General features: G+C 40.3%; 2 protein-coding genes across 2 annotated transcripts; both read right to left on the bottom strand.

Moving 5' to 3' along the window:
• Window positions 1-6,937: 6,937 nt before the first annotated feature.
• On the bottom strand, window positions 6,938-8,371 carry LOC147940362 (uncharacterized). The gene has a single exon (XM_087461273.1). The coding sequence runs from the start codon at window positions 8,369-8,371 to the stop codon at window positions 6,938-6,940; it is 1,434 nt and encodes a 477-aa protein (XP_087317399.1).
• Window positions 8,372-15,982: 7,611 nt separating this feature from the next.
• Window positions 15,983-16,708, bottom strand: LOC147940361 (uncharacterized). Its single transcript, XM_087461272.1, has one exon. The coding sequence runs from the start codon at window positions 16,706-16,708 to the stop codon at window positions 15,983-15,985; it is 726 nt and encodes a 241-aa protein (XP_087317398.1).
• Window positions 16,709-17,061: the final 353 nt, after the last annotated feature.

Genomic DNA, 17,061 nt, shown 5'->3' with positions numbered 1-17,061 from the left:
TTCTAATCTCTCCAATTTAGTGCAATTCAACAGTAAGATCCATTTCTTATCAACTAATAGCTCAGTCGATCCATAAACCATGGTAAAACACCCAATTTGCTAAGCATATCAACCAAAATCCAATCTAAATTTTAAAATTCCAAAACCTAATCCCATTCAGTTATTTTTATGTTTGTTGAAGAATGCACCTGCATTATGAAGGAAAGCTTGATACAACTCAAAAATGTGAAGACACGGCAGTAAATGGAGAGCTCTAACGAAGAATCGCCGGCGGCGGAATCAACAACGTCGAGCAGCGAGCTCGCTCATTTGTTTTTTTTCACGTTTTTTTTTTTTTTTTAATTAATTCAATATTTAAATAATAAGAAATCAAATCAATGCAATCGGGTAAAATGAATTGAGGGGTAAAATCGGGTTTTTATGTTACCTTAAATGAAATAGGGGCATGAAGATTAGAGAGAGATAGGAGATTATAATTTTGATAAGGGGGATTTTTCGGGTGATGTCTCCATGCACACGTATATGAGAGAGACTCACTCACAGAAGTTGTCACAAGACACATATATTGAATTTTTGGATATTTCTGTCAATCTTCTGGGTTTTTTATCTATCAAAGTAATTAGAGAAAGTTTTTACTTATCCACACATAGTAAAAAAATTATTGTATTAATCAAATCTCAAAAAACTCTATGTTTATGGTATATATATATATATATATTTATATATATTACATGTTGTTTCCTACTAAAGCCAGAGTATAAATATTAGTTAATTTTAAAGTATCAAATGAATTTATAAAAAAGTTTATATTTTGTGGTTGAAATTGTTATAGATGTTTAATCTAGAGTTTAGTTCACTTTAGCTACATTTGGGTTCGATTTTAAAATTATAATATGTATGTTATGAATAATAATAGGGATTCTTACAGGAGAACCTTCTGATTCAACACGTGGAGTACTATAGTCGGATCATCTTTGATCCTGACAGGCCCGGCCCGCGACGCATTACTAAGACACATTTGTATTGGGCCTCAGTTTTTTTTCTTTTTGTTTTTTGTCATACAATTATGCCTCAAAAAAAAATTATTGCAAATACAGGCCTCATTTTTCGAAAATTTAAGTTTTGATCTCAGTTTTTAAATTTTATCTATTTGTTATTGCAAAAATAGGCCCTTATTTTATGAAGTTTTAAGATTTGATTTTAAGTTTTAAATATTATTTATAAAACTCACTAAAAAAAATTGTTGTGTATTGGGCCTCATATTATGCTGGGCTGGCACTTGATCCTGAGTTTGACAAAAAGGTGAAGAATGAACATAAGGAGAAGGCCAAGAGGGAAAAAGATTCAACTGTTTAAAATGTGTAATATTTAATTCGAGTGCATAAAAAGTACATTCGAATTTACGCTTATCTGTTACATAGAATGATCATTTTGATAGTTTTATATGCTATTAAAATGCAACAATTAAAATTATTATTTATAAATTTGAATTTATGTATGTTATGTATATAAACGAATTCATTTTATAAAATTTGTAATTTATTGTCAATAATATTTTTTAAATATTACAAATTTAATTCTAAAACCATAAAATTTATAACATCCGAAAATCTAATCTTATTTTATGTCTCGATTCAGAATTTTAAGAATTGAACATTTCAAATATATATTCCTAAAATTATTAATTTATAGAGTTTATAGTGTGTAGTAGATTAGCCTGACTCCAGCACATACGTGCTGATTTTTGTATCTATCATTTTATTATATAATTATTTACATCCATTGAATTTATTTGTTAAAATATATTCTTCCAGAAAATTTTATTATTTGGATTTTGATGTATTTTCCTTATTTTCGAGTGAACAAAACATGGTGTTTTTTTGTTTGAACGACATTGTTTATCGCTCGTCCACAACCACAATTACTTAGTTAAAAATATTAGTATAATATATATCTTTTTTTTTTTTTTTGTCAACAACAGATCAGCTCAAACGAGCTAATTGGTAGGAAAATCGTTTACAAACAATACTTGGTGTGGAGATGTACACACTTGGCGTGCCAAAGAATCCGCCCTTAAATTAGCATTTCTAGGAATTAAAGATAAAGAAAAGGAAGAGAATTCCTCCCTATCAGTCTTGATGTCGTCAAGGTACGCCAAGAACGCTTGCCAGTCGGAAGGAGAAGACACCATCTTCACCAAGTCTGAACAGTCAGTATAAAAAGCCACCTCTCTGAAGTCATGGCCGATCATGCAGCGCATCGCCCAAAGGAACGCTTCAACTTCAGTATGTAATGGAGATAGACTTCGCCTGAAATTCTTGGCACCCAAAAACGGCAACGTTGTCTGGATCGAGGTACAACACCAACCAGCACCTGCATACAAATCCCCTGCTTTCCAAGATCCAGCTATGAAGCATCGATATCCTGAAAAGACCGAAGGAAGGGAAACCGTAGGCACCCTAACTGGCAACTCCGAAACTACTGGAAAGGTGGGACTGGTCACTAGATCATCCTCTATCTGAGCCTGCTGCCATGCTACAGCTTCACCCTTTGCTACCCTAACAATTTCCTCTGGCCTTTCGGCAATATTGTCAAAGACACGTGCATTCCTTGCTTTCCAAATAAACCACATAAGCCAAGGGAAAGCCGCAATATGGGCTCCCGGATTCTGCTGCCCTAAAAAGTGATCAACATTTGCATATACTGATTCCGTCGGGAAGGAATTAGGTCCCACCGGCACATTTGCTAGCGCCCAAACCTGACGGGCCGGAGGACACACAAAGATGGCATGATTTATTGTCTCCGAATCCGCGCCGCATCGTACGCACCGTACATCACAAGCAATACCCCGTCGTCCCAAATTTGCCGAAACCGAAATACAACCAGATAAGACCTGCCATATAAAATGCTGGATCTTAGGTGGGCAACGAGCCCTCCACACACTAGCGAGTAGGGGGTAATTTCCGGGCCATAACCAGTGGCCGCAAAAGTCCGAACCACGTCATGACGTGCAATATGATAGTCTGATTTGACTGTATACTTCCCAGTTTTCGTGAAATGCCAACCAAAGGGATCATCCCTTTTGTTACCACCCAACGGAATAGCCCTGATTAATACAACATCAAGTGGATCAAAATGCTCATTGAGCATATCCAGACGCCAAGAATTATTTTGTCGATCAATTAATTGATTCATTTGAAGAGAAGGGTCCTTTAACGGCCCCTTGCTGGAAGCTGGTCTCGGGAATTGAGCTGGTACCCAAGGATCTGACCATATAGAAATGGTGTCCCCAGAACCAACCCGTTTAATAAGCCCTTTATTAACCAGAGAGCAAGCAGAACATATACTCCTCCATCCATAGGAGGGAGAGTATGACCTAATTGGATCCAGCGGATGCGTGTTCCTATAATACCTACTTTTGAAAACCCTGGCAAACAAAGACTCTGGAACGTCTAGCAGACGCCAAAGTTGCTTGGCCAGTAATGCCGAATTAAAGTCATCCACATTCCTAAAACCAAGACCACCCAACTGTTTGCTAACACATAATTTCTCCCAGGCAAGCCAATGCATGCCCCCTGTCTGACCATTTGTACTCCACCAAAAATTTGCCACTGCACTGGTAAGCTTGGATGTAATTGTTTTTGGTAACCGAAACAAGACATCACAAACGTTGGAACAGCAGTTGCAACAGATTTAATCATCACTTCCCTTCCCCCTTTTGAAAGCAAATTTGCCGTCCAACCATTCGTCCGACTTTGAATCCGCTCCCGAACAAAAGAGAAAACCTTGGTCTTAGCCCCACCCAAACTTTCGGGTAAACCTAGATAAGACCCCATACCACCCAAAGTTGTGATCCCGAGAACATCCTGGAGCTCGGTTTTTGTCTGCTCATCAATCTTGTGCCCAAATTGTACCAAGGATTTTGTAAAATTTATTTGCTGACCCGAAACAGACTCATATTGTTTTAGAATATCTAAGATAACCCGACATTGTCCTCTGTCCGCCTTACAGAAGAAAAGACTATCATCGGCAAACAACAAATGCGTAATTGGCGGACATTTGTTCGCCACTTTTATCCCTGTAATAAGCTTCTCCCTCTCTGATTTCCGTATATTAGCAATTAACACCTCTGTGCATAAAATAAACAAATAAGGAGATAAAGGATCACCTTGTCGCAACCCCCTCTGTGGCACTATCAAACCATTCGGCTGGCCATTAATACGAACCCTATACTCGACTGAAGTGACACAAAACATTATCCATGAAACCCATGACTCTGCAAACCCCATCTTCTGTAACAGAGCTGCCACAAAATCCCACTCAACCCTATCGTATGCTTTACTCATGTCTTTTTTGATGGCCATAAATTTCCCTTTGCAAGACGGGTTTGTACGCAAGCCATGAAACATCTCTTGAGCAATAAGGATATTATCCGAGATCAGCCGACCCGGAACAAAAGCCGATTGAGTCTCGGAGATAAGACCAGGTAAAACCCTCTTGAGTCGCTGACATAAAATCTTAGAAATGATCTTATACCCAACGTTACACAGGCTAATCGGACGTAATTATGCCATTCGAGTTGGCTTTGCCACCTTCGGAATAAGGCAAATATGAGTCCGATTGAGGTCCTTGTCAAAAACTCTCTCCACTAAAAACCTATTAACCAAATCCACAAGGTCCGTCTTAACTATACCCCATGCTTTTTGGAAAAATAAAACTGTCATCCCGTATGGGCCTGGGGCTTTATCCGGATGCATCGTAAACAAAGCAGATTTGACCTCAGCCTCCGTAGCGGGTCCTGTGAGCCGCTCATTATCCTCGACAGTAATCACCGTATTGACCTCCCTTAGGACCTCCTCAAAATTTTCTGGATTTGTTAAAGTGAACAAATCTTCAAAATATGAGACTGCCGTGTGACAGATATCAACATCCTCAGTGGACCAGATGTCGTCCCTATTAAACAAACCTGTAATCCAATTACGAGCCCGTCTCTGCTTTGTTAAGGCATGGAAATATTTGGAATTCTTATCCCCCAATTTCATCCATTTACTCCGACTCTTTTGATACCAGTAAATCTCTTCATCCCCATACGCTTGACGTAAACGATTCTGCAATTCCGAGATTGTAGAAGGAGGAATTGAGTCATCTGCCAGAGCCACCTCCAACTCCCGCTTTAAGTCCTCAATGGTTTCCCTACCGTATGGGACTTGTGATTTACGCCACTGAGAAATCGCCTTCCGACAATTCACAACTTTTTGCACGAAGTTATCTGAGTCCTGATCCAAATCCCTATCCCACCCCGATGCTATCACATCCATCAGCCCCGCCTTACCAATCCAGCGGCAGTCAAACATATAACTCCTCTTCCCCCGCGACCTTTTAGCCCCAATATTAACCACTATAGGCTTATGATCAGAGGCTATCATTGGTAAATACTCCGTCACCGTATCCGGGAACAAATCATGCCAATCCTCATTCCCTAAGGCTCTGTCTAACCGACAGCGTATAGGTTTTTTATCCCGCCAACCCCTCCAAGACAAACAATCACCAATAAAAGGAAACTCCAAAAAGCCACAATCCCGAATCATCCAATTAAAGGAAAGAAAAGAGGAAGGATGACGTAATTCCCCCCCCCCCCCCGTTTTTCATGGTTCCCTGTCAGCTCATTAAAATCCCCAACCAAAAACCATGGGGTGGACCGATTAGAGCTAATTCTTAGAAGGCGTTCCCACACCATATCCCGATTCTTAGGGACGGGATCCCCATAAACGAAAGTTAAATGGATAATCCGGCCTTTGAAAACCGCTTCAATATCGATTAATCTGTTAGACTCAAATAAAATTGATACCTGAAAATCATCTTGATTATAAAAAAGAGTCATACCACCACTATAACCAATAGGATCAATTGTTTATAGATTCTTATATCCGAAATGACCAACAAACGTTTCTAGAATAGAAGTAGGTTGTTTGGTCTCCATGAGAAACAAAAAATCCGGCCGATGTTTGGACCATAAATCCATAAATCCTTATTACCCAGGCCTTGACAATTCCAACTCACAATATTCATGAAATAAATAAAGATTTTTGAGGGTAAAAACACCCAAATACATCTCCTCCCACCCTGGAGAAAATATAAAATTGAAAAGTAAACCATATTACAAATTTTCCTAAGAAAACCATATTACCACCAAAAAAGCCGTAAAGCAAATGTCCAGAAAAAAAGATACCCAAAAAATACCCAATAGTCAAAAGAAGCGTATGACCGTGAAGCATAACGACATAATATTCAAAAGAAGATCCCCCAAAAATAGGCCACCCAAATCCCATGGAACATCCGTAACCCAACGTACCGGAAAAAACCAACACGGAAGAAAACATCCGGCAATTAAAAACCTTCCCATGCAAATATAGAAGCATGCGAAGGGGATAGAACACCTTTGCTGCCGAGGGAAAGATTAGCAGGCCCAATAAGAGCCCAAAACCGGACCCCCATAATTTGAACTTAACCAACAGTTGATTTAAACTATATGAAACCCAACACGGAGACAAAAAAAAATTAAGCTAATGTACCAAAAAAGAGGCCAACAGAGATTTATTCTTACTTGTATAAATAAAAAACATCGGGTACAACCCAGAAGAATACAAACCAAAACCACAAAGAAAATTCAAAACGAGATACAACGACAACCATACGGAGCTGACATTGATGACTTATTCCAAAAATCAAAATGTGAGAAAGCCAAAAAAACCAAAGAAAACAAAGCTTGCTTCCGGAGGAAAGACCAAGTGAGGTAACCAGCGTCCTCATTCTCTTGCTGCCCGTTACGAACTAAATCCATTAATCAGCGGATGGGGTTGGAGGCTTCCTCCTTGGTGAGAACCAAGTTTCCCATTTGGTCCACCACCCTTGGCAACAATCTTTTTGCGCGGAGATGTTAAAGAGCACATGTTCCGCTTCTTAGTACTAGCACCTGGGAGAGCACTTTTTGCTTGACCTGTTTGGCTCGTAAAGGAGGCAATGTTCCCCCTCCTTCTTCACCCCGTGACTTGTCCTCAGAGACCTTCTCCATAACACCACTAACCGGTTCACTAACTGCTTGATCAGAGACATCCACCTCACCGGTGCTCTCCTCCACAACCTGCTCATCCGTTTCCTGTTCATCCGTGAGGAGAAAATCCTCCTGGGGAAGCCCCTCTGACACTGCATCTTGCTCCTCCATGATAGTGTCCATGAAACCCAAGGTTTGATCCTCACTGAGAGGAAACTCCGGGCCTAACAATGCACTGAGATCATCAGAGAAATGTACCACTTGCTGCGACAGACTCATGGAGCCTGGCTCCGTGACCCTCGCATCACCAGCACCAGGAAACAAAGCCTTACACACCCTCTTGTTAACACCTTGTGCAAGAACCGACAATGACTCCACAGGAGGGTCACCTGTAGCAACAGCCTCATCCACATTAGGACCCAGAAAGTCATCAAGCATTTTCTGCTCATCAGCCGTAAAGGTGTGTCTCACATCACTTGTAGCAAGTTGAACTTGACCATCCCCCGAGACAGGGACCTGAGAGGTTAAAGCGGTAACAGAGACCACAAGCATACTCTTCTTCACAAACCTTTCATCCGCAGGAGCCCCCCTTTTAGTCTTCCTCCACTTACCACTGAAACCCTGAGCAGCCCGATGATTAAAGCCCTGAGAACCAGCACCTCGCCCATTTCCACTAGCAGACCCTTGGTGAGGCACCCCAGAACTAGCACCACTTACCCCCAAAGCATTACCACTCGCCACACCATTTACCATTGTTCCCTTGTAGCTCTGGAGCTTATCCTCGGGTCGAGGATCAAAACCTTCCTCCACCCTCTGTTTCCCCTTATCTCCAAAGAGTGGACAGCGGGATACATCATGACACAGGCTGAAACAGCGCCTGCAATGCCCAAATAGACGCTCATAGCTCAGAGATATTATCCTCTCCTCTCCACTATGAAACTCGACTGTGGCATCAAAAGTTAATGGCTTGAAGCCATCCAGCAGAATCTTCACCCGTCCATTATCCAAGTCGACCTCCTCAACCTCGCCCAAGTCAGCCCCGATGGTACGGAAAGTCTCATCTGCCCAGAAGTGCAGAGGAACTCCCATCACCCTAACCCAAAACTTGATGAAGCAGGGGTAACGCGGATCCACCACCAGCTCCCATCTGACCAAAGAAATCATCCAGTGATCAAAATGGTTGGGCTCCATCTTCAGTACCTCTTGAATGTCATTCTCTTGCTCAAAATCAAATTGAAACCGTCCCAAACCCAGATCAGCCCCAATCACTCGCTCCTCCATCTTCCATATCTTCGGCAGCATAAACAGCAGCGCCTTCATATCTTGCATCATTGGATTCATGCATTTACCCATCAAGGTTTTAGCATAATGATAGAAGCAGTTCAATGGCTTAATCATATTTTTCTTAAGTATCAACTTAACAAAGGTTTAGTGTGAGAGTAAACCGGAGCTGGTTTAGCTTATTTCTTTTGTCTATCTATATATACAATGTAGAGAGGGTTAGAGAGCTTTATCGAGTATTTGGTGAGGTCTTTTAGGGGGAGTGGGAGGAGCTCCATTAACAAAATCCTCAGTTCCTTTTGTAATTCCAGTTCTATAATCTATCAAATCCTTTTCTATAAGCAAATCGTATCAAATTGGTATCAGAGCAGTTCGACCCAATGGGAGATGGTGATGGTTCTGTGGAGGTTCCTGTTTATTATGGTGATGAAGATCCGACGATGTGGATTTCATGGGTTGAAGATTACTTCACGGACCATGGATTCACAGAAGAGACAAAGATCTCTTTTGCATATGGATTTATGGAAGGTGTTGCTCTATTGTGGTTCCAGGAGTCACATGTTGCGTTTACAAGCTTGAATGAGATCAAGATCGGTCTGCTTCAACGACTCAGCAAAGGGAAAGAGAGCGTTGTGGTTGATCTAACGCAGAGTGATGAATTTAACTCTACGATGAGCAGATGGACGAGCTGTTTGGTCAAGCTAGAGAAATATCTCCTAGAGACTGAGGAGTGTCTTGAAAAACTAAGTGGTGAAGAGAAGGAGAAGACTGCAGCAGCAGAAGTGGTGGTATGTCAAAGAGTCGAAGAAAAAGAAGATCTATTGATACCGTTGGATAATATCTTCCAAAAAGAACAAATGGGTGTGCAAAAAGAGCCAGATATTGAGAAGAGTGAACATGTCCACCAAGTGTTCGATCAAATGCCTATGGAAAGAAAAGTGAACACGAAGAAGAAAAAGAAGAAGAGATGGAAAACGTTTTCAAAGATTGATGGGTCTAAAAGTGGTTTCAAACTCAAAGGAGATACAGGCTTTGTGGAGCTATTGACAAAGAGAATAGAAGAACATATGAACTTCTATTTGCCGCTGGTGTTAGAGGAACATCGAAACCATAGGGAACAAGCAGCTAAGCCAAATCATGCCTACCAGGTGTTCGAGGAATTGTCTCAAAGAGGGAAAAAGACTACCACGAAGAGAACTCGGAAGAAGTTCACAAAGGCTAAGGGGTTTAAATACAAAGCTGGAATAGTGAAATTGGGGACCTCTCGAATCCATATGAAGAACATACATGACAGACCAGACACAACTATATTGGTCTATGCTGGAAAAAACTATCATTTGCTATCTGCCAGCCAAGTATTTAACAAAAGGTTGAGGGGAGATAATAGAGTCACGAGAAAGAAAAAGAAGAAGCGATGGAAGAATCATTCAAATAACTATAACCCACATGGAGTGGCAGAGGGATGTGTGAAAAGTGAAAGAGTGAGGCTGAAAATTGTTGCAAAATGGTGGAACTGTGGTCTGTTGAAAGATTCGGTTGAGATGGGGAATAAGAAGACATGTGTCAAGATGAAGATGCACCACCGAACGTTCAACAAAAGGTTGTTGTGGCAAGGGTATCACGCACAACAGAAGAAAAACATGATGAAGATGGAGTATGCGAGCAAGGGTATCACGCACTACCTATATGTTCATCAATGGGTGTATGAAAAGCTGTCGTTGAGATATCTAACAGTTTTGAAGAAGCTCGCCAACTGGAGGAAACACAAATTCAAGCAAAAACGCAACAAGCATGAGAAGAAGAATAAAGAGAGGTTCTCTAGAAATCAGGTTGTCTTGACATTGAACTTTATACTCAAGTTCAAGTATTATGAGAAACGCTTCCAGGAATGGTGTAAGAAAGAGTCGTGGAAAGGAGAACATGTTGAGGTAGAGAGGAAGATAGACTATAACAAGCCACATAGGGTCAAGTGCAAAACTGTGAAGCTGGACTGGACAAAGCTAATCTGGCTTCGAAGATTGAACATGTTCATACGTGAAAGAATGGAGACAGTGAGAGGATCGCAGAGCCTTGACATGACGTACATGACAGTTGGCGAAATGACTGACATAATAGGGTTGATAAGCTGGGTTGTCGCGTATTTAGAGGAGCATGACAAACAAATTCATCAAGTGATCTTGGACGTGCTGAAAGTGGGAATCAGAACGGCTATGGAGATGATGAGTTGGTCTAGTAGAAAGAGACACAAATTTCGACATAAGCGCAAGTCGAAGCTGTTATGGGAATTGATGACAGTAGATAAGAAGCATTCCATGACTAGTGGGAAGAGAGTCAAATTTAAAAAGAAGTACAGGAACACTTGGGTGTTGCGAACGTATACGAAAGAAGAAACTCCACTAGGCAAAGGGTTAATGGAAACGATATATTTCAAAAGAACATGGGCCTTATCGCTCGGTAAAGAGCTTGCCATTGCTACCACAAGACATGCAGTTTGCATTGACGTTAACAAATGGATTCAGTTTTCAGTGCTGGGAATTGAAGAACTATTTAGTGCGGGCTTGAAAGCGTTGGATGGGAGGCAGGGTGTTAGCTTGGAGATAGTTCCCTTGGTTCTTAGTGCAGGTTTCATGGGTGGTGATGATTCTTCTCTGGAAATTGTTGCTGCAATGGAGGTCTCAGCAAACAGAAGCATACAGTTTCATTTACCTACAATACTGCAAGTGGATGGGTTTGCCTACACTACTGCAAGTGGAAGGGCGAATGAATTTAAAATAGTGCTAAAAATCAGTGTGGCTGTTGTTAGTGGAAAAATAGAAGTTAAGCTGATGGAGAGGGGGTTTCTTGTTGTCTATCTAAACAAGGTGGCTGAACGGGAAAAAGAAAAGAATGGCATGGCGTGGAAAATTCGTTATCTAGAGCAAAAACCTTGGGAGATAGAAATGGTGTTTCAACTGGATGATGTCACGGCCAAACAGATAATCATGTTGCCTAGTTCAGTGTCCTCTTTCGCAGAGAATATTAGTCATGACGAAATTGAAGACATGTTGACGTGTGAGACTCTGATACAAGCAAGAGACGTAATGTTGGCGCAGCTAAAGGAAAATCTCCAAGTCATATCAGAGCTGAATTTGGATTTGGAGGCCAGGGACAATCTGAAAACAGGGCATGAAGAGTTGTTGCTGAAGCGGGAAGTGATGCCATATTTTGAATGTCCTGGGAAGATCAAAGAAGGGGTTGGCTAAACAGTTTGCTCATTTCAACCTTGAGGACAAGGTTGTTTTCAAAGGCAGGGGTATTGATAGAAGCAGTTCAATGGCTTAATCATATTTTTCTTAAGTATCAACTTAACAAAGGTTTAGTGTGAGAGTAAACCGGGGCTGGTTTAGCTTATTTCTTTTGTCTATCTATATATACAATGTAGAGAGGGTTAGAGAGCTTTATCGAGTATTTGGTGAGGTCTTTTAGGGGGAGTGGGAGGAGCTCCATTAACAAAATCCTCAGTTCCTTTTGTAATTCCAGTTCTATAATCTATCAAATCCTTTTCTATAAGCAAATCGTATCACATAACCCTCAATCAATGCCGTATTATCAAACTGAGGCACCTTAATCTTCAGCTTACCCCCTGACCCTGACGAACTCCCTTTCATACCCTGAAGCAACAAAGCACTTTGAGACATGACCCACGATGGTAACCAATACCAGAAAATGCACCCGCTCCGAGATAAAAGACAACCCCCGTAACACTCAAAAAGAAACCAAAGACAAGTAAATAGACAAGCTTGTTGAAGCAATGTAGGATGAGGAATAGACACAGACCATGAACAATCTTTATAGACAGTCGCGGAAGACCAAACCCCACTGTCACTTAATGCCGGAGCAACTTTAGGAGAGAAAACCTCCATCCCGCAAGAACCGCTACCGAGATCCCCCGAATCTCGACCCTGATTTACCTCCCATGACAAGCCGCAATCAAAAACTAGAAGAGCCAAAAGAATCCTCGAGGCATAATCTCCGATCCCCTGAGTCAACACCCTCTCACTCCAATCTAAACGAATCCATACCAAATCGACGAACCCGATATCATCGCCAGAATACCACAACACAAAAAGAAAACTAACGGGAAAGCGCTCCTCCATAGAACCTCCCTGTGAATCCAAACAAAGATATAGAGATACCCGGTAAACCCTCAATGTAAGAAACCCATGACCCGAAAATCTCCATCGCAGATCTACAAAATCGTATTCCAGCAAAACCGAATCAACCACAGAGGATCTCAAGGCAAGATCCACCCTCATCAAAACCCAATCAAAACCAGATCGAAAACCAAATCAAAACCTTAGAAGCTGAGTTCCATGTCTACGAGAGAGAAACACTTCTACCTTTAAACAGTAACAAAGTTGTTTCTACGTTTCAGTATAATATATATCATAAAAATATTTTTAAATAGACAGAAAATTAATATTATTTTGATATTTCATATTACTTAATAAACCATAATTTCAACTTATATTTATTATAACTCATCCTACGTATATAGTATGAAAAATATAAAATTTATATTATTTCGATGTTTGTATAGTATGCTATGTATTACTTTTATAAAATTCAATAAAATGTTTTCTTTATATATGTGTTTGATATTATGTATATACATAATCAAATATCCCTTTTTGTAATGGTTTATACAATTAGAAGTTTCGAACCAACACAAAATTACCTCGACAGAATTCGCCTGAGGAAGATGAATCAAGCTCATCAAGAGTTTCGAATACTTAGGTTCACTCCTAGGGTGAACCTTCTTGGTCACCTCTTCCTTTTCAACCAATCAGAATCCTCTATACATTATTTTATTTTAAAAATAAATCAAAATTAAATTAAAAAGCAAAACAAATTCTGTATAATTTTTTTTAAGGAAAGTTTAATATTGGTTTGGTTTAGATTTTACAATTAGAATGATGTTGGGTATAATTTTATCTTCTCTAATAAATAAATAAATTTCGTGGTTAGTTCGTCAAACCCGATAAATCAAGAAAAGCAGAGAGAATATTCACAAAGATATTGGATAGAGTTAACTCATATTCTACACGAGAAAGTCAACATAAGTCTGTGAATCTAATAAGAGAAAAGTCGTGTGACCGAATCTATCAATGGGTTGAATGTCACGTGACTAACTCCATCAATGGATTGAGAGTCACGTGACCGACGTTGTCACTGGGCCAAGAGCTTATGACTGACTTTATCAATAGGCCGAGAGTCTCGCGACTGACTTTGTCTATAGGCCGAGAATCTAGCGACTAACTTTTTTAATAGGCCAAGAATCTCGCGACTGACTTCGTCAATGGGCCAAAATTCACATGACTGGATCTATTAAAAGACCAAGAGTCTAATGACCGACTTTACCAGTAGGCCAAGAGTCTCGAGACCGACGCTATCATAGATAGAGTCGGCAAGCCGAAGACATATCCTAAAGGATTAGGGTAAAGAGATCTCTATATAAAAAGGAGAGCGGCCTCCACGAGAGAGGGGATCGAGAGCAAAGCAAGAGACCTAAAACACAAGATAAACGACTCAACTCTAGAACACGACTATGGTTTATAGATTGATTCATTGTGCCTTGAATTCTTGTATTTGAGCTCAAGACTCTGATAAATAAAATGACTATTCAACTTATATTTCTTGTTTTCCGTATCTAAACGAAGTTTTTATTTTTGCCCAAACAAATGAAATGATGTATCGGTTTGGGTTTACAAATAAGGTGATTAGGGTTTAGATTTTACAATTAAAACGAAATTATATGTCGGTTTGGGTTTACAAATGAAGCGGTTAGGGTTTAAATTTTACAATTAAAACAAAATTATATGTCGGTTTAGGTTTACAAATGAGATGGTTAGGGTTTAGATTTTACAATTAGAATGAAATTATATGTCGGTTTGGGTTTACAAATGAGATGGTTAGGGTTTAGATTTTACAATTTGAATGAAATTATATATTGGTTTGAGTTTATAAAAGAGCAGTTTAAGTTTTTATCTTTATAATAATGTATGCAGATTTTGTTGTCTTATTTTGTAAATAGGTGAATGAATAAATTCTTAAATGTATTATGACATGTCAGATTCTCATTGGTTAAAATAAAGAGAATTGAACGGTTCACCTTAGGAGTGAACCCAAAATTTTGGGGAAGCCGGCAAGGTCATAGGCGAGGCAGCGGGTTAATGGAACGGATCTAACTAAATGTTTTGTACGAATGGAAACCCGGTTATGGATCGATCAAATGTGAGCCGGTTATTTACATTATACACTTAAACCATTACAACAAATCTATTAAGTCGGTCCAGTTACATAAGCGAGAGTCTTAACCTTACTTGCAGTATGGGTCAAAGACTCGCTAAAATCTTCACAACATCAATCAATCTGAATAAATCTCAACATTCTTGTTTCTTGATATCATTTGCCAGCGATGACTGGCTTGATCACATATTTATGTTTTTTACAATGTTGCGGATAATCCCTTTTTTTAGTTTCAAGCCGCGAGTTGCAGAGACCCACAAGCATCAGAAGCATGCTTGCCTTCTCTAAAAACCAAGTTTCCTCTCACAAATGTCGAAACCACTTTGCCTGATAATCTTCTTCCCAGATAAGCCGAGATACTCTGTATATAAAGTCACCACAAGAAAAGCAAACACATAACATAAAAGATTAGACATTCGGGGTTTCAACATTAGCTCTAAATTGGTATTTTTCTTGTAAAGATTGTCTACGTACAGGGTGTTTAAAGTGAATTGGATGTTCTTCATCTAGCTCGAATTCGGCTTCAGGTTCCCACACTACAAGATCTGCCTGTTTTCCAACTGTAATCGCTCCTTGTAATTAAATCATACACAATTCCACCAAGACTTATGTGCTGCGATCAGTACAGAATATTGAAGCTGTGGTTCTTATATAGAGAATAAGGCAGACACCTTAGAGTGTAGACCAGCGAGTTTGGAAGGCCTATCGATCCACCAAGAAGCTACCTGCTCGAGGGTCACTCCATACTTTTTCCCGTAAGACCATGTTACTGGAAGAACAAACTGCAAATTGGCTCCAACCAAATACAAAATTTCATGAGTTATTTCTACTAAGAATATAAATATGTACAACATTGATAATGAAGACACTGTTAAAAGACTTGTAACGAACCTGTAAAGACGATATCCCACCCCATGCTTTTAAGAAGTCACCATCACTCAGGAGTTTGAGTTTAGGCTTTGTAGGTGAATGATCAGAGCTCAACATATCATTGTCTCCTTTCTAAATCATAATTAAAAATTCAGAATCAAGGAAAATGAGCACTGCTACGTTTTGAATATGTATACCTTTAGAACAGAACAAAAGAGAATAAAAGAAGTACTCTTTCAATAAAAGAGAACAGTAACAACCAAGAGAAATGTTTATGTAGTCTCTTCCCTCCCCCTTACAATGTTTCACCCAAAAGATAGATAAAAACAACTCACACCCCAACCTACTACATAAGTACTACTTCTGCACCCCTATCCCTACACAAATGAGCCGTTACAACCAATTGCAGTGAGACAGTGACTTTTATTCTTTACTTAAATAACTCTTCCTCTCTCCAAGGCCCAATATTACTTCTTGGAGCTATTGGATCCATTAAGCTTCACTCTTAGCCACTTGGGCTTTTCTTCTTCCTCTGATAACGGTAAAGGAAAGGGGGATGCAGACTCTCAAATGTATCATTACCCCCTCCTTTGAAATTTCCTTGTCCTCAAGGTTGAATCCTGGAAATTGCCCTTTGATGGTACTAACCCATTCCCAGGAACATTCATAGTCTGGTAAGCCCTTCCACTTGATCAGTATCTCAGCTTCTCCCGAAACTGGGTTCTTGCGGTGGTCCAACACTGCTTCTAGTTCTGCCTCCAACACCCCTTCGTCTATGAGCTGCTCCGGTATCGCTGTGGACACGAGTTGCTCTCCTACCGCCTTATTAACTTGTGATATGTGGAAGGTGGAGTGAATCTTGGCTTCGGGAGGAAGCTTGAGTCGATAAGCCACTGCTCCTACTCTTGCCTCCATTCGATAAGGACCATAGAACCGGGCTGATAGCTTCTCATTTGGTCTCCTGGCCAACGACTTTCGACGAAATGGCCGCATCTTCAAATACACCTGATCCCCAACTGCCAACTCCATTTCTCTGTGGTGCTCATCTGCGCTCTTTTTCATCAGTTGCTGGGCCTTATCCAAGTGTTCTTTGATCAGCCTCAAAACGGCATCCCTTTCCTGCAATTGTTTTTCCAAGTTTGCGTTGGATGTGGATCCATTTTCATACCTGAGTATAGTGGGAGGTTCTCTGCCATAGGTTGCTTGAAATGGTGACATCTTCATAGCAGAATGATAAGAGGTGTTGTAACACAGCTCAGCCCATGGCAAGAACTTTGCCCAAGTACGTGGTTGCTCCCCCGCAAGACACCTTAGATAAGTCTAAAGGCTCCGATTAGTGACTTCAGTCTGTCCATCAGATTGTGGGTGATAAACAGTACTGAAATAGAGGTTGGTGCCGGCGAGACGGAACAGTTCTTTCCAAAAGAGACTGGTGAAAACCTTGTCCCTGTTCGATACGATGGACCTAGGGAACCCATGTAGCCGCAAAACCCCTTGAATAAACACGTTGGCCACATCAGTAGCGGTGAAGGGATGTTTAATGAGGAGGAAGTGAGCATATTTGGTCAGCC

Source organism: Camelina sativa, chromosome 8, assembly GCF_030686135.1.
Source record: "Camelina sativa cultivar CO46 ecotype springtype chromosome 8, ASM3068613v1".
Taxonomy (NCBI): domain Eukaryota; kingdom Viridiplantae; phylum Streptophyta; class Magnoliopsida; order Brassicales; family Brassicaceae; genus Camelina; species Camelina sativa.
Note: the sequence above shows the minus strand (reverse complement) of the source record. Positions and strands in the feature narration are given on the sequence as shown.

What these genes read in the sequence shown, in the direction of transcription:
- LOC147940362 (XM_087461273.1), bottom strand. Translation starts at nt 8,371, where the DNA reads ATGAAGGCGCTGCTGTTTATGCTGCCGAAGATATGGAAGATGGAGGAG.
- LOC147940361 (XM_087461272.1), bottom strand. Translation starts at nt 16,708, where the DNA reads ATGTCACCATTTCAAGCAACCTATGGCAGAGAACCTCCCACTATACTC.